Genomic DNA, 24,173 nt, shown 5'->3' on the forward strand with positions numbered 1-24,173 from the left:
AACAACTTGCACAGGTACCACACTTTACAGACCAGGAAGAGTCTGTTCTGCAAGGATTTTTTTATTGCTCTGGAGTGGAGAAGGTAAAGCTGCCAGTGGAGGGGACAAACACCTGGCATGGCCCACATTTAATTTAAAAGTAGGAAAATGCTACTATGGCACAATTAAAAAAGCTAACCCATATACACTGAGATGGTGGCCTCCATTCTCTCTCTCAAGTTCTGGAAACCATTTAAGTGCAGGTTTAAAATGACTTCACTCCAGCTACTATAATCTTTATACAGGCAAAGTATTTTACCACTACTGAACTGTTTCAGAAATACTGCTCTTCACAGACAGCTTCCTCTAAAAGGATGCATTTTTTCATCTTGTCCACAGACACTTTGAAATGTAGTGAAGGACTACATTCTTTCCAAAAATGTTCTTTCTTCCCCAGATATTTGTCCTTGACCCTGGAAATTGCTCTTTGTGGAAATTGCTAACATATCTCACGCTAAGAATTAGTATGAAATACACATTTCATAAACTAAATAACCATCAGCACAGAAGCATTAAAAAATATAAGCCTGCACTTTATTTTTTAATAAGTATCATAGATTTAAAAAACCCCCTTTATCTATACTATGTTACATATGGATAACCTGATATTAATTCCATCCCCCTGCCCTCCCACCTTTGGATAGCCAAGGAATTGGACATGGATTTGCATGCTAAACACCAATTGACCCAAGAGGGATTTTCCTGCTGCAAAAGCCCATAATCAGAGGCATTCTGAGCAATCCATCAAACCAGCCAAAGAGCATCAGGAAAGGAACTCATGATGTTTCCAACATTGCTTTCTATAACAGCCTTCAACATGCACTAGAAACAGTTTTGCTTTGGTTGATATTTTTCCAGATCAATTGGGAAACAGTAGTTTGATCTCCTAATGTTATTTGACCCACAAACAGGCATGGTTAGAGCACTCACTTCCTCCATTGTGAGTTGTTAGTAACACATTACTATCAGAGACTTGAGCATCTTCCAGGAGCATACGTGAGGTACAAATCTTTTCCATTTTCCAGTAACCTATGGTGTTGTAAGATGGTATTAGTATACTGCTACCGGTATGTGTTAATACATGCATATTTAATAACAACAGACTAACAAGTGAAGCATTCTCTATTAGCACTAGCTTGCTAAACATTTAATTAAACCTCTTTACACAACACACACTTTCACTGTTCCAGTCTAAGACTAGCATTTATGATATATTAAAAAAAAAAGTATTTGGGAAGAATTCAAGCTGCTTTAAGAATACTTTACGTATAAGGAAGGAAAGCAGGATAGCCAAAAACGATTTTGAACAACAATAATATTTATAGATACACAGTTGATTTTGAATATGTTGATCTTACCTTTTCTCTTCAGGTACTCTGCAATGAGAGCAGCAATATGAATATAGCACATAGCAGCCTGTAACGAGAGACCAACATACATGGATATGTTAAAGTACACTGAATTACAGCATACATGTGATAACGAGCATGTACTTTCAGCACTGTCAAGTCATGAGGCAGAAAAGGGAATACAAAACTAATCTAAGAAAATCAAGGATTAAATGATGAAATCCTCCTGAAGTGTAAATTTCACGAGGTGTCTCATGTAAATACCTAGATTTTCTCAAGACAATCGTTAAGATTACTTAATAAATAAGGTATTCCTGGGTTATGCATTAGAATTTTGCATCACCCGTTTAGACTTTGATGAAAAGGAGAACACATTATAAGCAAAGCTCCTCTCCTAGGCCATAGTGGGGGAGAAGACAATCCTTTATGTGAGTTACTTACTGCTCATAATCTCGTCTGCACTACAGCTACGGTGCCTGATGGGGGTAAGCAGCAGAGATGCCAAAGTGACACTGCCCTCAGCTTCCCTATCAGACAGTTTCACATCTTGCTCCAGCACGTATCAGGTAGTCATGATCAGGCAAGCTGGGATGAGCCTATCACCTGTACTCCTCTGATTTCAAATAGATGAGAGATACTGTATGATTCTCTTAACTCACTACTGCTGTTTGTCTTTCAAAGCCCTTTTCATCAGAACAGCTCAGCCTGAAGACAAATGGATTTCCTGTTCATTTATTTACATTACCTCTGATAAATCTCCATTTCTTGCATGAATTTTCGCCATGCTTTCGAGCCATGTCCTGCGTAACTCAGGTGTGCTGGCATAGGAATTTGCTAGGCTGTACTGCAGATCCACCAGCATCTCAGGATCTTTCTCATGCTCCTTCATCTGAGCTGTGGCCATCAAAACTGTCCTGATGCGCTTAGTCAGATCCTTCACCTCTGCTGGGAAATTAACGTTCTTTGGGAAAGATAAGCAATGCATCACTGAAACCATCCAAAGAGCCACATGCAGCATCCCTGAACAAGCTAAAGTTCTGCTTACAGAAGACCTCCATCCCCTTCCCTAACTGGGCAGGCTTTGGAGCAGTCACAGTTCCAGAGCATGCACACATTGCACACAAACCCTGGATGTTCTTTCTTGATGTGTCACAGCACTATAAGGTGGCCCATGTCAGCCACCTGTTCCAGTGCCCCTATGCAACAGCTCTGTTGAAGTCAGGGAACTGGGACAGGTGTTGCTCAGTTGCTTACTGGGTTCAGAACTGGATCCTTGCACACTTTCCTCTGAGCAACAGCACCGTGTACTATAGATAGTCCTGCTTAACTACACTCCCAGCATGTTTCACCATGGGAATAAAGCACAAGTCTGGCTCCTGACCTTTTCACACTGTGCTAGATTAAAACAGAGTCCTTATATTACTCACACCAGCTGTTCTCAGCATATTTAGCTCAGCTCTGCAGTTTTTGTTTTTAGATAAGCAGTGAAATACATTTGTTTTCAGACTTATTTCCATCCTTTGCTTTGTTTAAAAGCAAAACATTCAGAAAAAGTAAGTGAAAATAAATGCTTCCTCCTCTAAGTCACACAGAGATGATCAAGTCACAGAAGCAGGTTGACTGACTGCAGTGCTGTGAAATCAAAGCTGGACTTCAAAAGCAAGTAGAACTGTAATTATATCTTATTTAAGATCCATGCCAACTTTATTATTAATCTCAGTGGAGATACCCTAAAGTCACCTTCAGAAAAGGACAAGACCTCCAAAGTATAAAACTGAAAATACATGTTGACAAATGTTTCAACAAGAATTGTAAAAATTAAAAACCAGAATATTTTTTCAAAAATTTTGTACAGACAATTACTATAACAGCAGTGGTAACTCATCTAAGAGCCAAGTGCATTTTCCAGGAGTTAGCAAGGTCTTACAAAAGCCAACTGTTGTGCCTGTTTCTGCTACACATTTACTGAACAGAGGAAAGGGAGAAATTGTAGACTAAAAATTGTAAACTGCTATTGTGTTCCATTAGTCACAATGCATGAACTCTGACATGAGGCAAATGAACAAAATAAGCAATAAAAACCAAATAATACAATTTTCAAACAAAAATATTTTTTGTTTAAAAATTATTTTCAGTTATTAAGCTTCTGAGTCACAAACACCTTCATGAACTTCAAGTTGCCTGAGAAAGACACACTATGAATGCATAAATCACTGGATAATAAGAGCCAGCAATTTTATTCACTGAAACACTTACTCCTGTGAAATTGTTGACCTTTTGCAAGAGGTAGTGATCGACAAAAAATGTTTCTTACTTTCATCTGCTTGTCTCCATTAGCAAAATTATTTATAATTGCGAGTGAATGTTGAAATCGAGATCCGCCAATCCCCGCATCTGCTATCAGCTGGCTCACTGCTTTGATGAGCTGCACGGGGGGAGCAAACACAGGATGTAATTAGCAAAGAAATCAGAGTTTCAGAAGAGTTTTTAACCCCTATTTCAGTATGACTTAGTGTACCAGGCGCTAGTGCACTTTTATACCTTTCTTAAGAAGGTAACATGTACAAAGTCAAGGACTGAATAATCTTTCCAGATTTTGTAACTGCTCACATTTTGAAGCGTACACATGTTATTACTGGACTTAGCATGTCTGTTCCTGTACTGTCTGATTCTGTTTAGTTCCTTCAGCTGTGCTCCCACTGCTGTAAGCAACACACGTGAGTCAAGAATAGCCATTAATCTGGCAATGCAGATACATTCATAGCAGTTGTCTCTCCCTGGAACAGAGCTGAGCAGCCCAAGAACAGCAGAGAATCCAGTCCAGCTTCAGACATGGCAGGAAAATCAAGATGCCACAGAGAATTGCCTGTCTGAGGACTCCAAACGGATAGCCTTGCTTCAATGCATAAAAATAATAATGATAAAAACTAATGCACATCAGTTAAATATTGATGATCTCACACTTCACTTACCTGTAGATGGGATCTGACTATTGATTTCTGCTTGTTAAATTCAAAGTTCTTCCTCATGAAAAAATAAAGAAGAGCAGATGCTTCTGTCTGAGTTGAACGTGACCTATGGTTACAACACTTCAGGATTTCATAGCAGAGGGAACCACAGAGATCAGCTTGTCCTTGGAAGAATGCTGATGGGAACTATCGAAAAAAAATGCGTGAATATGTTCAGTACTACTCTCAGGTCCTGTGCAGTTATTCTGAGTTAACAATTTTTTTGTTAACCTTTCAGTAACTCTCCCACAGTTATTCAAACCAGGGTTTAAACTAAACATAATCCCATATGAAAATTAAGATTAATTAAGAACTATACCCAGGTTTTCATACAAACACTGTATGCCATCAAACTGGCCTCTAGGAAGCCCAGACAGCAGCTGGCTCACAGCAAGCCCAGCAGCAGGGAATCTGCAAGGAATGCAGGATAGCTGACTAGGAAAAGCAGGGGGGAGTTCTGCACTGTTATAAAAGCTGCTCAACAGAAGGAAAATATTTTGAGTAGCAAAGTCAGTGAACTTCCAGAGGTCAAGAGTTTGAACAGCGCAAGACAACAGAGAAGGATGGCTTTCCAAACCATACCCACTATTACCAGCAGGGTGAATGTAATAGAAGACTGAGGGAGATGGAAGTGTACATGTGCTATAGATCTTAATTACTGCCTGAGGGGTTCTGCTGCAGGAACCACAATGGAACCCTGCTCCCACAGAACCACAAAGGGAGAATTCAATCCCAAAAGCTACAGCATAAATGAGAAGGGCAATTCTGCATATTTATTCATTCTCCCCATTGCATAGAGTTCTTCCATTCCCAACTGTCTGGTATGACCATTTAAAGCCGTATGTCGTTTAAAGCTGTCTGTGGATGGTTTACTTCTTATCTCCCCCATGTCCTGAAGCTGCACTATTGGGAGAAGCATGATTTCCTCCTCTTTCCCCTGAGACAACAACCAGAGGGAGGCCACATGGTGTAAACTCAGCTACACTCTTGTGTTTCATAGAAACATTTAGGAACCGAGGCCAGCCTTGCTTATTCTCACTTCCCCAGAGCAATTGTTATGTGAGTGCTAGATTCTGGTTGCTTTTCAGAGGATCTAAGCCTGTGACTTGGAAATTGTGCAGCCTCTGCAGTTGGCACCAAGTGCCTAATTGCCCATGATCATTTACACAAATGCAATGCAAGCAAAGAAACAGTTTGACACACAGCCATATCTTTTCCCCAGTGCTCTTCTATGTTTAAAACTAGGCATTTGTAAAACTGTACTAGTGCGGATGAACTTTTGGTGAAGTGTATGGAACACACTCCTGCTAGTTCCTCCAAGGACAGCAGTAATCATTCACTGCTGGATTCTGCAAACCAGGTATCTGCCATGAAGACCATGGACCTCTAGGGTTTCAAGCTTTCTTCCATAGGTGGCAAAAGCAGGGAAGTCAATGGATACAGAGCTGGACATCACTTATCTACTTACATTAAAACTTTCTTAGTAAATTTTTTGATTTCAAAACCAAAACTGTTTTTTCAGACATTGTGAAGTTCTTAGTTTTAATCAGCAGTAAATCAGACCATCTTTGTCAGGAATAAGTATTAATACAGTGAAGTTCAGAACTCTTTCCAAGTGTCCAATTGTCCCCAAGCTGTACTTGCTGTAACGTATTGATCAGCACGACTAACAGAATAAACCCAGAGTTACCTTGCCTACAAACAGCCGTAGAGCAGCAAAGACGTGTTTGAGAGCTGCTGCTGACTGGTTGATTTGCAAAAAGAGCATGTGCGTGTCAAAGACTTTCTTCATCAACACATTCTGGCAGTCAGACTGTTGGAGCTGCCTCTGAAAAGTTCACAGACAAGACATGACATTGCAATTATTGAAGTGAATAATCAGAAGAAGGATCTGCTGGATGTTACCTTGGAGCGCTCCTAGAGAGATATTTTTTAAATGTAAAATTTCTGCAGATGATGCTTCCCAGCTTGCTGCAGACTCTTGCAGGTTTTCAAGAAAAGCACTTTGCTATGCCTGCACTGCTCATGGATTGTATACACTGTATTTAAGGGTTAGGGTGACAGAGAGGGAACACTAAAATGTAAAAGGAGCTGTTTTCTGTATTGCAGCTATGAGACCTTCAGCAAGTCATCTGGGCTTGCTGAAGCAATCTGAGCCATTTCTAAAGAGGCAGAGAATACACCTGCTGACTTGCAGAGATAGAGAAAATTAGCAGTTTGGAAATCTGTTGTCAAAAATCTCTGAATTCTAGTGGGATAAGCATGATTCAGAAAAGGTGATGTATTACTAGATGCAAGACATTCCAAGCAGAGCAGGGTTGTACATAGCCCTGGATATGTAGGATGTTTTTCTTCTTCCATCTCCTTCTATTCAGTTCGGGTACTATGAACCAATTCCCTTCTAAAAGACCTACATTGAGGACTGGCATATCTTATTTCCCTATCCTGCTGTCTCAACATTTTAACTTTCTGTGTGCTTGCTCCCCCAGGCCTTCCTTTTACCCCGCATCCCACCCGTTCAAGCAGAAAAGAAACTGAGCAAAACATACCTGGTGATTCACAGTGTAAAGACACAACAGGTCAAGGATTGTGAGGGAAACTTCTGTAGCGATGTTTGCCTCTGTGTCTACATACTGTACAATGTCTGTTTCATTAGAGGTGCCTGCAGCATAATAAAAGAAAGATGAAAAACAATCTCTTGAGTGTTGCTAAAGATTATTTAATTCTCCAATCTGGTCCGTAAGTCTCATCACAGCAGAGATGAGGTCCAAACTGCACTTTTAATCAAAGTGGTATTTTGAAGAAAACTGCTCATAGGAGATAAAAGGGGAAGTTTGAGTCAACTCTCACCAACTGCACCAGTGACGTGAATACATCCTGTCACTGTTTCTGTTCATCCTCAAAGGAGGAAAGAAACCTAATTGGAAAGTGGGATAGATGCCTTCAATCTCATAATTTTAAGAATATCCTGTCAAGAAAAATTCTGTATAGAGCCTGATCTAAACCCCACAGAATTCCACAGGGAAGTAAATAATTTCTGTACTTACTTGCAGTGCTACTGTCTATTATCTGCAAGAGTTTGGGGTTAGAAAGTGCATTTTTGCCACGGATTATTGGTAATGTTTGAGATCTGTGGTGCTTGTGGCCATCGTGACTTGAAGTAGAATGCATCCTGGAATTGAAAGGTACCATTAAAAACAGAAAAAAAAGAATAAACTAATGTGCCTTATCAGAATTTTCTATGTCAGTTACTACAGTGCTTCCCAATGGCTGAATTAAACAAACTGATGCAAAATTCTTCAGAGAAACAAAGATGAAGGAAATCAGTGGGGTGGACAAAAACATGTGCTGGGATTTCTTGAAATCACAGGGGACAAAACTTCTATTAAGCACTGAAAAGAAATGCATCAGCTTAAATAGCTGACTGATGTTTAGAAAACTGGTTTTGGGTGAAGAAAAACTGAGGTGAGTTCTGTTAGCTCAGAATATCAGAAAAATATATCCTGCTCAAGAAAGAAATAATAGAGTTTCTATGAGGGGAAAAAAATTACGACAAACTGAAAATGACAGTAAAAATACATGTGTGCATATGCACACATGTTCTTTTAATCCTCTTTGATGCTGACAAACACATCATTAATTTATAATGAGAAGCTTAGAACTAAAATACCAGTGATTATTATAATTTTTGAAAGGTTTTTGTATTTATAACTAGTATAGAATTCAGGAAGATTTAACATCTCAAAATTCAGGCAACTTCTTAAAATACACTTCCTGTTTATTTCTTTTAAAAGTGTAATTTCATAGATTTACATAATTAATAATATTCTAGGACAGAATTACTCCCTGAAAGTAACACTTCAACCAACAGCTTGTAAGTCAAGCTGAAGAGAGACAACTTTTTTATGATTTAAAGCTTTGGAGGCTTTGAAATTTGTTACATGTTTTGTCCACCTCTTTTCAGTCAATGCTGTCACAGAGTACAAGGGCTGGAGGATGACAGCAAATGCTGAGGGTTTATAGAGTTTGTAATTCAATGTGACATTACCATTGTGAGAGCAGCCCCGATGCCTGGCCAGAAGAGTTCGAACCTTTAAGGGTTCCATTATTCTGGGTGGCCTGGACAAACTTAAAAGCAGCTGCAATTTTCCTGTTAAGGAAAGAGAAAATATGTGTTGATCTGTAATGAAACATGACATTTATTTTTGCCATGTCCCTGAAGAGTAAGTGCAGGCCTGACAAAACCTGCCATGGAGCATGGACTGGTTCATCTGGCGACCTTTAATTTTTACACTGCATGACACATAGACAAGTTCACAGCAGTAACATAAAATTAAAAATGAACATCAGCTGAGACAAAGTGTGCATTCCACATTTCACAGCTGAACATGATCTCACATTTTTTCAGACAGGCAGGAGACCTTTTTTTTTATTGCTGTGAAACAATTATCTATGCCCATTAAAACTACTCTTTCCATGACATTCTTTCCAATACAGTGTTCAAAGTTCCCTTGTTCAGCATATGCACAGAAATGTGGTTGAGAATGGCCCAGTATTTTGGGTTATAAATGCAATAATGGTTATCACATCATGCAATTCATCTTTTATAGCAGGTATGTACGCAGATATCCAGAACATCACGATAACATTGTTGGCATAAAAGAAAAAATGAAGCACACATTGGCTTCAGTTTGACAAACAGATTCTTTCAAGAGAAAATTGATGGATAAACTGTTAATCTCATTTAAGTCTAATAAATGCTGTAATATTTCAATACTGCAACACAGAGTCTGTAACTACAGAATTACCTGACAATATTGCGTTTTCCTAGATATCTGAAATTTTGCAGACAAACCCTGAAAGACAAAACAACACATTTTATGCCTATTAATGGCTTCGTACTTATGAAAAAAATGCCAAATCTTAGTGCTTCAATGAGACCCATGGCCTGCTAATTAAATAACTCACATTTCAACTACAAAATGGTGAGGAAATTTCAAAACCAGCTACCTGCTTGGATTCTGCAGTCATGCATAGATTGGATTGAGCAAACCACCCTGGGGATGTGAAAAGCAAGTCATCCTACATTATGTGACTTATCTTATGGCTGGAAAGTTTTGGGGAGCTAAATATTTTTCTCAAGGGAAGAAGAGAAGCTCAACACCAAATGGGAGACTAATATGAAGATCTCTCTTAGGAGGAAGACCCAAAGCATTATGACCCTTGTTCATGGAAATTACAACATATTGCAGGACACAGATCTTATTAATAATGTCTCATTATGACTTTGGAAGACTATGGCAAAATAGTTTAAGATACAAGAGTATCTCAGACTATTCCAATAGGTGGACAGACCCAATAGGAATTGTTTGCAGCCAGCACTTTAGAATATTCAACACAAAATCAACCACAAAGTAAACTTACTCTAAAATGCTGAAAAAGTCTGTTATTTCTGAGAATGGTGCTCGCAACCAGTACGAAATCAGTGCATCTAAGGGGAGATATTAAAATAAATTATGTATCTGTTACAGGGAATTAAACTTAGCCCAAAGCCTGTAAAATACACTGATAATTACTCTAATTTAATGTTCATTTGGATTCAGCATTCACAGTATTTTACAGCAACATAAATTACGTAGTGAGTGCACATTTTTTACCTTCTGAAATGGTTTTCATAATGTGAAGGAAGCACATAAGAAGGCTTCTAGTTTCAGCTTGATCCAGCTTGTCAAAACGAAGAGTTGACCCAATCAAAGACAAAGGTCTCATGATCTGTTGAGGTGACAGCAAAGGGCCTCATTAAGTACAGTGATGGGCTCCCACCTACAGCAAGCATTCTCAACATTTGCATATGTACCTTTTCACACGTGTCAGTTCTCTCACTGTTTTTTTCATTGGTACTTGGGTTAGATTCAAGACTTGCTAAGGAAGCTCTGGAGTCAGCATGGTTTGCTGCAGAGATAGCTATTGATGAAAAGGCTGTAAATGAAAGTCATAGCAAACATGCTAAACTAAAACATTTATGGATACAAAAACTAACAAAAAAAAGGAGAACTTAAAACGTGTCACATGCTGCATTGAGACAAGTGCTTTGAACTTCCGATAGCAAAGCTATTGATGGGTACGTTTAGTACTGAAAACATGCAACAAGTTGAAGTATAATGATTCAGTTTGCCATTTTTCACGGCATTAAAATGGCCTGTTGCATTCTGTAAGAATTGACCTAAAGCCACAAAAAATCAGTGGAAAGATGCCTGAATTCACTTCCCTGAATTTTGAGATGGGGTTTGGAGGTAGTGGACAAAGTAAATTGTGTTTCTACTCTTCCATTAAGCCTGGAAAAACTATGAATATTTGCCTCCATGAGACATCAGGAGTTTTCAGGAGAAACCTTGTAATTATTTTTAAGTCAGGCAGAGACTAGAAGAATGAACTCAAGCAAAGGGATTTCTTAGAGCCTGAATACTGGCATCATTCCAAAGCAGGAGAGTAAGTGAAGCAGTGGAAGTAGAACAGCTTCACAAGAGAAAGAAAGTCAATCCAAAGACACTCAAAGGGAAGAGGAACATTGCATACCATATTTCCCTGGATATGGTATAAAAAAAGTTAATGATATCCTCAATGAATTCTAAGCAGAAAGCACAATGGACTGAGATACACACAAATCTGCCTATGTGTCTGTTCAATCTGTCATTTGTACCGGCAATGGAGTTCAGAACATCTTTGGAAAAGGATGTGTCCACAGAGTTTGCATGTTTCATTGCTGTCTGGCTCTGAAACCCTCCGGCTGTGCTCAGGTCGTCCCTGGATCCCTGTATTTGAAAGAAACGGAAAAAGTTCCAGTGGGTGATATCACTCAGAACTTAGAAAAGCCTCCTGGGTCATTATCCAAGACGCTGAGTTTGAGAACCTACTTTCAGTTGTTTTGACATGACAGCCTTTAAAGGATCAAGGCTTGCCATAATATGCTGAAAAGTTACCTGCCATATGAAACTCTCTCACAGTGGAAGCTGTAAAGGATGGATCAAGTCTAACTAGTATCTGTTTCTGAAACATTAACACAGCATTGGCAAAGGAACATTAATTGCCATTAGCAATGCTCAGATGAAATGGGCTCGTTTGCTGGAAGGACTGAAAGACACAACACCCCTGCAGAAATCTGCTTCTAGTTTTTAAAGCGGTATGGTTATAACACATCTAATCAAAAAAATCACCTGAATTACCTGATTGGAAGTATTGATATTGAAGAGAAACATATCTTTCATGTAAATCCTTGGCATATTGTCCAAAAGCATTCCATAGAGTGGCATATACAGGTTTGCTATTTGTGCTTGTTTTGCCTAAAAATAAAAGATACGACATAATCATCAAGAAACTAATAAACATATACCAGTGGCTAAGAAAGTTTCACGTGTGTTTAGCTACTGTATGAACAAGAAAATGAAAAAGAACAAAGAGTTTCTTTACCGGCTCTGCGTATCGATCATCAAACGAATGCTTGGCCATCAAATTTTTAAGCACAGCCAAAGCCAAGTGCCTGATATCCTGGTCTTCTTGCAGGGCAAAGCCAACCTCCCGCAGCAGGACTCCAATTAGGAAATGTTTACGGCAAAACTCATTAGTCAGTGTGTACTCTGGAATGTCTTGGAATAGAATGGACAAGACTGTTTAAATTAATATATAGGTTACATACAACCTCCCCCCCCGCCTTCATTTTCTAAATGTTCAAAACCTTGATTTCCTGGTCTGACTGCCTCATTCTGCTCCCTCACTTCTCAGAATGACCTAGTCTAATCATCTCTTGAAATCATGCAGTTTTTACTATTTAATAATAAAAGATGATTTATATACACATTCCCACATGAGAATCTCAACTGTTTTCTCATTAGACTATTGACTTCTTGGGGGCACAGAGTCCAAATTGTTGTTCCCATATCCTAAGCTAGACAAGTTCTAAACCACAGAGGTTGGGAGCAATTACACTTCTGAAAATGATAAATAACTGTTGTCTAATATTTGCCACAATACAGTGGCAGTGATCAAAGTAAAATTCTGCTCACTTATGCAGTCATTTTGTTCATACCTGATGTTCGATATTCCTGTGCTGATTCTGAAGGTGTCACAGTGTCTTCATTTTTCATAAACATAAGAAAATAGGCAAAAATAATCCACTTTTCAATTAATGGTATTAATTGTAAAAATAATTTGCTTTGCTTTTTTGTAAAAAATTTGACTCAAATTTGAACTAAACAGTTTCTACTGCTGAGAAAAGATCTGAGTGTCAGAACTGAACTCATTTTTTTGATGCTGAAAACTGAAGTAAAAAGGAGACGAGCCATTGTTTGAGCTTCTTCTCCTTCCTGCTGTACTTGTTGAAATCCTCCCAAGCTCACCACCTCCCAAGGCTACTGCATTAGCCTTACTGATTTAATAAATCAGTCATCACAAAAATTCCAGTTAAAACTTCCAGTGAGAAGCTTCCACCTCCCTCCCCCTCACTGAGCCGCCAGAGGTTGCATTTATTTACAGGCATACTGAAATTATGTTATTTTTATTGCACTGCTTAAGTACCACACCTGAAAAGCTGTTTGGGGCTTCTGAGCCTGATGTTCAGACACAGCTCTTGAGAGAGTTATTTATTATCTGCTCTTTGAACCTCCCAACAATTCACTGTTGTACAGAAACCCACCCGAGGGAACCCTTACCAGGAATGTTTGAAGACCGTATGGGCAGGCACAGAGGGATAAAGTGCTCATGGTGACAGACTTCTTGGAGAAAGTCAAATTTGAACTGGTATAAAGTCTGAAAAATCACAACAGGCAATGGCTCAGTTCACATTTAAACAGGGAAAGTGATGAGACAGAGCTCCACTACTACTTATTTCTACCTCAAACTTCACACTCACACCCAACAATGAAACCTTAGAGCTTGTTTTGCCAAGCTGCACAAACAATAAACACGTGGTTTTCATCTCTGTTATCGAAAGAATTCATCACAGACAAACAAGCTTTTTGAATTCTTAAACTACGATTTTTCATTGAAGATGTACTGATAAACCTAAGCTTGATCCAAACTAAATATTTAAGGTATCCTTAAAGCTACACTGGGTCTTTTGATGACATATACTACAGCATTTAATCATAATGAAGTATCATTTCCAGTCCACAGAAATTTTGACCCATCATAGTTATTATGACTTTTTTGGGTTTTTTTTACAGTTTCAGCCACATAGGTCAGACCCAGAGCTTACTGACAGTAGTAAAAACTTCCTCTATTGATGCCAGTGAGTTTCAGCTCCAAGGGATTTGGATAATATATAGTTCTAGTATTATTTCTTTAATATCTCCCTTCAAAGATGCCATCCAGACCTTTTTGGAGCCTTGCAGCTACCTCAAGAGTTTATCATTCCTTCTGTAATGATGTGACAGTGAGATATAAAGATAATACATGATTTCCAGTAACAAATGTTTATTTCCATCATCTCATCTCATTGTTCTCAGTGGCAGAAAGCAGTCATTCAGGGCTATTCTGAATGCCCTAACACTAGAAAGCACTTGTAGATGTCTTTTAATTTGCACTAAAATTAAATTGTAGCATTTCTGCTGCCACCATCAGGTTGGGATACCTAGAACATGCAGTTTTCACTTTTCAGAGTCTACCAAGTAGGGGATGGTAGGGAATTTTCCCCTGAAATGTTTATTGCACTACAGTACCTTTTCAGGAATACAGCTGGACATGCTAATGGCAAATAAAGAAGTGAAGCATCTGAAATGTGTTTCCCAAGAGGAACTGTGACATTTTGAGGGAACACAGCAATGAACTGATTTCTAATGAGGTATTTCAACTTTTCAAGAAATGTTTCCCAAAACAATATCTAAATGTCAAAATATGGAATACCATAAGGGATATTTCTGTGAAACAGAAACTACGTTGCTTCATCCAGAATTACAATAAATTCAAACTGCACTAAGACTGGTATGCCCACATAATATTCAGGCAACAATATACACTGTTAAATTTTCTGAAAAGACAGGTCAGATTGCAGTATCTTTTTTTTTTGATACATAAATAATCCAGTTAAAGAGGCAAAAAACACACAGAAAGAAATCTTTCTGCACATTAAGAAGACTGACTCTTGCCTAGGCATTGGACTGAAATGAAAACAATGCAAGGCCTCTCTCTCCTCGAGGTCAGAAATCTCTCATTTTATTTTGTGACTATTGTTTCCAAGTGCCACAAAGCCTACTCCAGCTGCACATCTGTCACAACTCCACAGTGATTCCACTCCCACACATGCTGGCAGATGGATCTGGAGGGATGCTGGCAGTGTTCACACACTTACTGCCAAGAAGGTGCTAAGTACTGCTCTGCACACTGATTAATCTCAGGCTTTTCGACTGACCATTAATGGGCTTTTTTAATTAAACATCTGTTTCTGTGGTTGAATGTATTTAGGGAAGTTTGAAATGTGGAAACAGTTTTCAGATTGCATAATATTGTTTACAGAATTAGGGACTTCAGGCTATGACATTAATAACTGAGAGACTCCATTCTACAGCTGTTCCAGAGATTAAGTGAAAGACCTGCATTCAGAATGAAGTTGGTTTTAGTAAAAGGCAAAGCAGACCTGGAGTAATCTCATTCTTTAGCTACAAATGCACATTACCACTAAAAAATCACAAAAAGTTAATGGACAAAAGCATTGTGAGCTTTTTGGGGTAAGATGAGTCATTCAAAGCGTATTTCTTGAATACATTCTGTTACTATATATATGCTCTGGTATGATACCTCATAAACCCTGGCATGGAAGAGAAAAAGCCTGTGACTCATCCTGATGGATGAAGAGCAAAGGAGTCAAGCTGAATAATTTGGGGACCTCTTGCTGTTTGAAATTTATTGTTCAAATTATGTCAGTGACTATTGCAGGTATTATAGAAGAAATTCAGGCTGCAGGGAATTTTCCTCACAGCCAGCACAAACTAATTTGGAGCAGCTTTGCCTTCTTGCATCATCAGTGAGGTAAGAGCATGGCAGCCACACAAAGTAAAGATGTTACAGTCTCACTTGAGTTTACACAATTATAACTTTTTCATATGCTCTTACTTTACTCTTCTCAAAGAAAATTATTGCCAGTTGCTGATGATATTTATAGACAAGTGTACTTTCAAAGAATTAAGGCTTAAATTCAGTCTTTTGGATGCTTTGGTCTGAGCAGTCTCTGCAGTCTGCTCTTGCAGGTCTCACTGAGTAGTTGTTTGAACATGGCTATATACTCCCAGGAAAGGGGATACATGGAATGAACCCAAGAGGTTTTAATCCATATTTATCCTAAATGTTTTCACTGACTTGAGTTCTGAGCGTGGTGAAGTCATGGAATCATAAATAGTTTCAATATAAAAAATATTCTGCTAGTCATCACTTTAAAAAAACAGACACAAAAAAATAAATCAGAGCCATACCTTGCTATCTCCAGCTCCAAACATACTTATATAGTTATTAACCATCCTGAACACAAATCCACGATCCATAAACGTAAAACAGCGCTAAGAAAGAGGGGGAAAAAGAATTACTATTTTATAGAAAAAACCCCAATACATGGCCTCATTTAGCTGGCTGTTCACTTTGTGTCACCTGTACACCTGAACCATGTGTGCAGATGAGGTTAGTCTTAGGCAGGGAAAGGAACATCAGGGACCTGGTGAATCTCCCTTGATTTTTACACCTATTTTCAGTAACAATGAGTTAATCGAACTTTTCATTTGCACCGTGTCTGCAGCCTAAAATAACCACCTCTTGGGAAAGCTTCTCTGAGGGCAGTCAGTCCTGTATGGCAGCACTGCATCCGCCACTGGAATTGGCAGTTGACGGGAGCTGAGCATCTCCCTCAGCAACAGGACAGCGACTGGTGAGGAACCAGTCCAGCCACAATGCTCATTGTCTGGGCTATGCTCTCTCTCTGGGACCAAGTGTGCCACTACATTGCTTTATGATGAGAACACAGCTCTTTATGACTGATGGGGCTAAATATTGGCAGCAAGTGTAGAGCTTTTGAGGGCCTTGGTTCTGCAGTTGCTGACATGTTTTCCTTGCCTACCAGATAGAGAATGCAATCTTGAATTCCCTCCTTTTCTGCAGCTCCTGAACTCTACAAAACTAGCAAAGCCTTCTGCTACACACATTCAAACAAGATTCCTTGATTAGGGACAATTAATCCATCCACAGCCATTCAGAATTACAGCATTTAAAAAAAGAATAGCAGCTCAAGTCCAACTACAGTCTCATTCCTTTCCAAATGTTTATCCCATTTGAATACAATGTAAGAATCTGCAAAACTTGAAAACTTTGACTCTTTAAGAGCACAGGCAGAAATGAATTACAATTGCTTTAGAGCAGATTTACATGAAGCCTTTGCATCCTCAAAGACCAAAGGCCATAGAAAAATGAACGATCAGTCAACACTGAACTTGGAAACTGAACCATCATTCAACTCAGAATTGGTTTTACTCCCTTTGACTAGACTAGAATAGTCTGGAGTTTGTAATAAGTATGGGGAAATAAGAGCATGTGCTGTAATGACAGAACACCTCACCTTGAGAAATTTGGCAGTGCTGTAGTTTGCATTCCTGGTTTCTTCAAGAGCATCTTTGTACTTCCAAACAACGTGGTCTGCTAAGACCATCACAAGTATATCCAGCTCAGTTTGAAATGATGCTGGAAACCTCCGAGTTCGAGAAACCTAAGCAGGGAATAGATCATCAGCTGAAGAGTGCATGATGTTGCACATTAAACATTCAGGCCAAGAATAAAGACAATAAACCAAAGGCCATTCCACATAGAAGAAAAATATTCCTAGAGTTCCATGGATCCATTCTGAGCACAAACCCCAAACAAAAGAATCTGGTCCATAGGAAAGTGGGAAATATGTCCTCAACCTATCCTCAATCTATCCTTGTACAGTCAAGAACAGGTTTGAGCCTAGCAGGTAATAAAATGTTTTTGTAGGTCAACCAAATATTTTACCAAGTATCACAGCATTTATTTTATTGGCCAGTCAAGCAGAAAAGTTCAAGTATATTCAAGTGTATTTCATGGGCTTCTGCATTTTATATTTTCCCTAAGAGATGGATTGCCTACTTGATAAGATTTTGTATATACATATACTTACCTTTATTTTGTTTGTATCAACCAAGTGCTGTGCCATTGATTTTAAGATAACTGCAAAGAAGAACCAGGAATGCTGTTCAAAAGAAGGAAAAGAGTGAATGAATACTGACTACCTGAGAAAACACCTTATGATGCATTACCATTCCTTGCAGACCGATTGCATGTCTCGGTAATGCACAGTGTTAAACACTACGTGACAAATAAACTAAGAAATTTAAGTAACATTGGATCGTGTCCTTAAGAAAGGTGAAGCCCTCTCAGGCATTTTGTTATTGTGGCCTTTTGCAATGAGGACCAAGCACACCTCCTACAATCTTCCCATTCCTACTGAGCACCATCTTCATGGTTTGTTTGCAGTTAACTGGCAGAAAGGTGTGATGCAGAGAACCTCAGAGAATAACCTGCCTTGTTAGTTCTATCAGACTGCTAATTTAGCACAGAATAAGATGGAACTTGAACAGAGTGGTTCTTCAAATACCATTTGAAATAGGTGAATAGGTAGGATACAGATATATATGAAACAAATACACTCCAAAAGCTTATACATTGAAAAAAACCCCAAACCATCCCATAACAAACCCAACCACAAGTACTTTTGCATGGCCCAGGTTTCCTGAAGGTTTTCTGCTTTTTTCAGACTCTTTTTTGCTAAAGGCTCAGTACAGGAAATCAGAACTGGCTCATTTTAAACAGGTGAACATATTTTTGCCTCTGGGAAGTCCTGGGCTGGTCTGGGTAGCTCTTGTACCATAACCCAGAGGCCTTACACATGAATGAATTTCATACAGATCAATATTTTCCCTGCATCTTCCAAGTTAAAAAACTAAAACAAAGTATTGTAGAAGTAATTGCTCACATCATATTGTGTAAGAATTAGGTCTCAGACTCTGACTGAGCTGTAAAAGACAGGAGGAATTTTATAACGCAAACCACAGAATCCTGAGAAACATGTTATGCTGAGAACCTGCAGCAGGTCTGATAAGTCTGACTGTTGAATCACTGCAGGACGTGATTTGCGCAAAGGTTGTAGAGGGAAAAGGAAGAGGAGAAAGAGATAAGTGAGCTTCAGGCAGAAAACCAGTAATTAAACTACAAATGTGCTAATTCAAGCTATCATTCACCTTTAAAACCTGTTTCACAGTTACTTGTTCATTTGACTTCAGAAGACTAGTCACATTCTTGGACAGCTCCTCATGGACAGTTCTTTCATCAAATGATTTGGTCCTGAACACGTACTGAAGAAGGAAGAAAAAATGAAAATTTTCAAAATGTGCATTAAAACAAACATAAAAAAGCCTCAGTTGGAGATGATAAATTATTTGTATAACACTGATAGCCAACAATCTTTGCTGCCAAAATATCTTGACTGAACAATGCATTCACATGAAAGTTCAATTTCCCTGGCAGTAATGGCACAACGCTGCTCCCCTACAAAACCTCAGTTTTAAACACAGCTTTCTGTTGATTTCAGCTTAATGTGAATCAAGAGGAAATTCTGCTTAAATTCAGTGCTATGATTTACTTTTCAATAGAGGATAGGATCCTGACACCTCCAAACTGCCTTTCAAGCTATTTCACCAGGAAAGAAAAGAATAAGCAAGCAGAGGAAGTGTGGAGGGTTTTTCACCCACCTAGTCCAGGCTACCTTTCACCTGCTCCTTCCTTCCAGTGGCAACAACTACTCAGAGCTGGTAACAACTCTTTATCCTGAAAGGCGTAGAGCACCCACTGCAGCTGACTGAAGGGGAAAACTAAACCCCTTTTAGAAACTGAGCCCTCAAGGAAGGAATTTATCTACCAAGTTGCTTGGAACTCATAAATCTACTATGAGTTTTATTCAACATTTTAAGCTAATAATTTGGTACTACTGTGCCTTCCCTAAAGCAAGAGCTCTGACAGGGCATCAGTTGGGATCAAAAATCTTTTCAATACAACCAGGTTGGCAAAAGAAACTAATGTCTCTTGGAAACACGTTATTAATATTCAGCTTTGTTTCCACAGCAGATGCCATAAGCTTCTCCCCGAGCAGTTTGGCACTTCTGGGTCCAGTTATTTAAGTCAGTGTAATTTCGCATTATTGCTGCATTGTGAGTCACAATTCTCAACTTACTTATTCCCAAAACAGCATTTGTAAAGCAGGTATTTGTTTCCTTACAGATGGAAAACGAAGAGATTACCAGTTATTGGGTTTTGACTGCTGCTGGAAATGAGAAAACAAGCCAAATGGACTTATGGTGTGACTTAATGATCACCTGTAGTTTCAAAGATGATTAGGTGGTCACGCAGTAGACATCTACTTCAATTTTGAAACGTTATTGGAGAGAAGAGGTTTTAATACCCATTTAATTAACGACATTTACATGTTACATAGCTTATTTATTTTGGAGCCTGAAGAGCTCTGTTGGACCTCAGCAGAGTTCTGTGTTTAAATCAGAGTACTTGGGACTAAAATTGAACAATTCAGAGGCTGAGGTGCATGACCTATAAACACATACATTCATAAAGTAGAAAAGTAAATCCATGCCATGAAAATATCAATCGACAGTTGTCAACACTGAAATTAAAATGTTTTCCCATTTAGCAGTCCAACTCCTAACACATTCTCATTATTCTACCCATGAACACGCTAAAGTCCCCAGTTTATCAGGAACATATTTGCTTTCACTTTATTCCTAAAGTGAAACACCTCCCTCCAAACTTATGTCACATATACTACTCATCATCCATAAATGAAATGTACTTTATGAGAACTACTAGTTGCACAGTGAAGCAGGATATCATCACAGCCAGCACTCCACACAATCGTTTGTCTCTCATAGTTTCTTTCCATGATTGTGGGGGATCTCTCACTGCTATCATGATCTCCATGAGTTCTGTCACCACTGACTAGAGCAAGACAAGAGACAAAGTGATGGCAATATCTCCTTCAACTCTTTGAATAACCTTAAATTCTCCCTTATTCTGCTATTTGAAATACACAGATAAGTCAGCAAACATAACACTCAAAGATATGACAACTTTCTCATTACTGATTCATCAAGCATGACTAGAACAAAATTTATCATCGCTCTCCACTGCAATTAAAAGAGAGAGAAAAAAACAAAGGCAAGTGAAGGGAATAAAAAGTGTAACACCCTTAATGGGGCTCCCTTGTCTATGGATTTTTCTGCCCCTGCCAGTAGCAGCAGTTAATGTGTGCTTCTGCTTAAAAACACTGCCTCATAAAACTCTCAGCTTACACAGCTGTTACCCAAGTGTACTGATGATGAGGTAGTTGATGGCCAACAGCATTTTTCATACTCATTTGATGGATGTCCAACTGATACAGATGACAAGGAGATCATCTTTAAAGAGGCCACTCCTTTGTTTTTTTAAGTAATACCACAGCTTGTCCAGAAGCAAACTCCATACACAGTACATACCCATATATATTCTAAATATATCCTATTCTTCAAAACAATAAAGGATTAAAAAAAGGCTGAGGAAATAGGGAAAAGTCACAAGAATATGAATTCCACAGATGAGAAAAGAATTTATGTACAATAGCACATGCAAAAACAAGGGATCTTGAGACTAAAATCAACTTCATAATCAAAAGCTTAGTTAAAAAGCTATAGCTTCCTAAGAGACATAAAGCCATCTTGAAACCGTGAAGAGCACCAAGTACCTCGTTCATAAAAATGACTACTTGTGGATCCTTTTCAGGGGATTGAAAGGGATTCAGAGGGATTGCCTTACGAGGGCAACCCTGTACCCGTATAACACAGATGGCCAGATATTTTATAGTGATAAATCTCATCACAGTCAAGAGGAGACTGCAAGCAGCATCAAATGTCTCTCACTGGTATCTATCTAGCGGAAGTTTCATGATCTTTCATGTAGTCATCTCCTCCTTCCCTTCTCTCAAGCCCTGCACAGGGGAAGCTCTTGGTTAAGCACCATTTCATAAAGACTGATACTAATCCTACACTCCTAAAAGCTCAGTGGTAGTGCATTTGCACTAGGTTTTGGTCCTAAAATATAAGTTCTAGTTATCAGCTGAATGCACTCAAGTTTCTCCCTCCTGTGCTTGCTCAACTTGGTGTTTTATGGAAAAAAAGCTGCAGCAGCAGCAGCAGAGACCCGAGCAGCTGCTTGTCCTCAAAGAAGATTTTAAAAGTTTCTTAACCAGAGCCTCCCAGTCACCAGTGGCAGAAAATTATGATGCAAATGCAGAAAAAGCTACAAACAAGTACAACTAAGAGTAAACAGGAAAAAAAAAGCCCCACAAAACCACCAAACCCAATCCATCCCTCCCAAAATATTAACATTCCAACAGCGGCCATACTGTCACGTAAGAATTGATGCAGTTGTCTAGTTGCTCTTCGTGGCACTTGGCAACGATGTTGGTAAGAACTCTGCAAGATAAAACAACAACAAAAACTGAGCTATTTTGTGTCATAAGGCAGAGAAAGTATACCTGATACTCACATTGTCCTGTTCTTGTAAGCTCATGTAAAACAATGCATGAGGGATGTTATCCAAATGATGAATAATACGTGCAAAAGCTGTCCACTGGGAAAAACTGTCATTCCTTGGATGTTCCACTTGCTTGCATTGTGCTGTTATATATGTATTTGCTTAACAAAATGCACCCAGTGTTAAGGATAATAACTGTACTGTCATCACAACAAGAGAAAATAATAACTAACTGAACTTTATAGAGACCTTGGATACTTAGGGATAACAAAAATTAGAATACTTTAATGAAATAGAGAGGCAAGAGCACCTTTTTCCAGGAATGCTACCTGCTAAGTTCTCTCAGGTCTTTGTAATTTTGTAAATCTCCTGACACTTTGCTTTTGCTGGCACTGTTCATCAAAGACAAGCACAAGCCTGAGCTGAAGCCTGAGCAGGTCCCTCTGCAGCACTGTCTGCTCATATCCTTGGACTCAGCCCCAGCACTCAGGCTGAGCACAGCACCCTCAGTACTGCACAGCAGGGAGAGGCTGGACACTTGGAGAGACCACAGATGCTTTGAGCATCTGCAAATCAGCTTGGGGAGCAGCAACAAGGAAGAAAATCGCCTGGATCACACCAGCACTCACTCTCAAAACCTGAGCTCCTACTGACAGCAGGAAAGGCACTACGTGAAGCTGAGAATTTCAGCAAAGCTTTCTCTTCAGTTTGTACTTTCTTTGAGATCATCCTGTTCCATAAAACACAAGTCTGGGCAAGAAGTCTTCAACTTGGCCATATTCTTTTGATTATTGGGAGTTCATTTTTTCAGAATACTTAATATAGAAAAGACTCTGCAATTTTATAATCTTATTTTTACGTTAAAGAATTCAGGGATAGGCATAGTAACAGTATGACTAAAATAGATTAATAAGATGCCTGACTGTGGTCCACATGTGAGTACTCCTTTTGACTAGCTTGGTGATATGAGTGACTTCTGGCAATTCTTATTATTGGATCCAAAAGCTTTGTAATTCACTTAAGTGTTTTTAATAATCTCATTTCTTGCTGTTAGTAGAAGTAAAACTTGCAGCAAAACACAAAGTCTATGTCAGAATTAGTTGTGCCTATTCCGAGCTTTTTACCTTTATTCTGATCTGAAACTGAAATGAGTTCTGACAAAAATGTGACAGAGACATGATGACACTGGGCCCCCAGACAAGTAAATAACCACAAGTATAAAAGGAATGTTTTTCTAACATAAGCCAATCCATGCTCCCATTCTGTTGTTGTTGCTTTTAATAAGTTCAACACAAGCTGCTTCAAGCTATTCAGAACAAAACACAGTGCGTATATATAGGACACGTCAATGAATGACATGCAGCAGACATGCATATTCCCATTGGCATCAGCTCTACCAGCACAAAAGACACCACACATGCAAGAAAAACACTGAGAATCCTTTTTTTTTTTTTTTTTCAGCCAGGTGAGTGTATAGTGAAAACCTGAAGCATGAAAAAAAAATAACATCCTTCTACCTTTCCATCTAATCATTAAACATTTAAACAGCTGCTTCTTCTACAGCAATTTTTCCAGTCAGTTAACTGATGCTGAAATTCTACCCTGGGACACAATTCTTCATTCTCTCTAGACTTAACATCAGTTGATTTGCTGGCCACAAAGGTGTCCCCAACAAAGGTCTGCTGCTCTCCCCTTTGAAAACAGTGTGCAATGATTAAATCACACACACTTCTGAGGAAAGGTTCTTTTAATCCTAGTACCTAGCTGTGGTAAAACTGGACTTTGCCCTGAAAAATGCCATGATCCTTTGATAAAGCATGTTGAAACTCTAGCCTTCCAAGGCTAAGACAGGGAACTCTGCTTCCTCGTTCCTTTAAGTTTCCCTAACTAATCATTCTTCAGGAACTAATTCTGAAGCACAATGTGTGGAAGGAAAGAAAGAATATTGACAGCAGATTAGTCTAACAGGGTTGCAGAGGACAGTGTAATTTTTTTCCTACTAGTAGTATTGTAGTCCTCATGTTTAGCTGCTGGAGGAAGTACAACAAAAAACAATACTATGCCAAAAGTAAATGCAACACAACTTTCTGCCCTCCTGCATGAGAACCAATAATAATAATAATCTTGCCAGTATTTTTTTCCTGCTGCCCTGATT

The 24,173-nt window shown here is 38.8% G+C and overlaps 1 protein-coding gene across 21 annotated transcripts in view; it reads right to left on the reverse strand.

Moving 5' to 3' along the window:
* Positions 1-24,173, reverse strand: part of DOCK10 (dedicator of cytokinesis 10) — a 144,979-nt gene that overhangs the window by 16,330 nt on the left and 104,476 nt on the right. For 9 of the 21 annotated variants that reach the window (XM_032119615.1, XM_032119617.1, XM_032119604.1 and 6 more), the window contains exons 25-47: positions 21,888-21,957; positions 18,682-18,795; positions 17,562-17,633; positions 16,986-17,132; positions 15,856-15,939; positions 13,102-13,198; positions 12,480-12,524; positions 11,864-12,039; positions 11,620-11,736; positions 11,097-11,208; positions 10,254-10,375; positions 10,054-10,168; positions 9,821-9,887; positions 9,205-9,252; positions 8,445-8,546; positions 7,444-7,568; positions 6,946-7,058; positions 6,087-6,224; positions 4,361-4,543; positions 3,703-3,813; positions 2,134-2,349; positions 1,398-1,455; positions 970-1,068 (exon numbers count right to left, since the gene is read on the reverse strand). In XM_032119615.1, coding sequence (XP_031975506.1) covers positions 970-1,068; positions 1,398-1,455; positions 2,134-2,349; positions 3,703-3,813; positions 4,361-4,543; positions 6,087-6,224; positions 6,946-7,058; positions 7,444-7,568; positions 8,445-8,546; positions 9,205-9,252; positions 9,821-9,887; positions 10,054-10,168; positions 10,254-10,375; positions 11,097-11,208; positions 11,620-11,736; positions 11,864-12,039; positions 12,480-12,524; positions 13,102-13,198; positions 15,856-15,939; positions 16,986-17,132; positions 17,562-17,633; positions 18,682-18,795; positions 21,888-21,957 — 2,531 coding nt within the window. Of the gene's footprint in view, positions 1-969; positions 1,069-1,397; positions 1,456-2,133; positions 2,350-3,702; positions 3,814-4,360; positions 4,544-6,086; positions 6,225-6,945; positions 7,059-7,443; positions 7,569-8,444; positions 8,547-9,204; positions 9,253-9,820; positions 9,888-10,053; positions 10,169-10,253; positions 10,376-11,096; positions 11,209-11,619; positions 11,737-11,863; positions 12,061-12,479; positions 12,525-13,101; positions 13,199-15,855; positions 15,940-16,985; positions 17,133-17,561; positions 17,634-18,681; positions 18,796-21,887; positions 21,958-24,173 lie in introns of all 21 variants that reach the window. The other 12 variants (XM_032119609.1, XM_032119598.1, XM_032119597.1 and 9 more) reach the window with 4 other exon arrangements.

Source organism: Corvus moneduloides, chromosome 10, assembly GCF_009650955.1.
Source record: "Corvus moneduloides isolate bCorMon1 chromosome 10, bCorMon1.pri, whole genome shotgun sequence".
Taxonomy (NCBI): domain Eukaryota; kingdom Metazoa; phylum Chordata; class Aves; order Passeriformes; family Corvidae; genus Corvus; species Corvus moneduloides.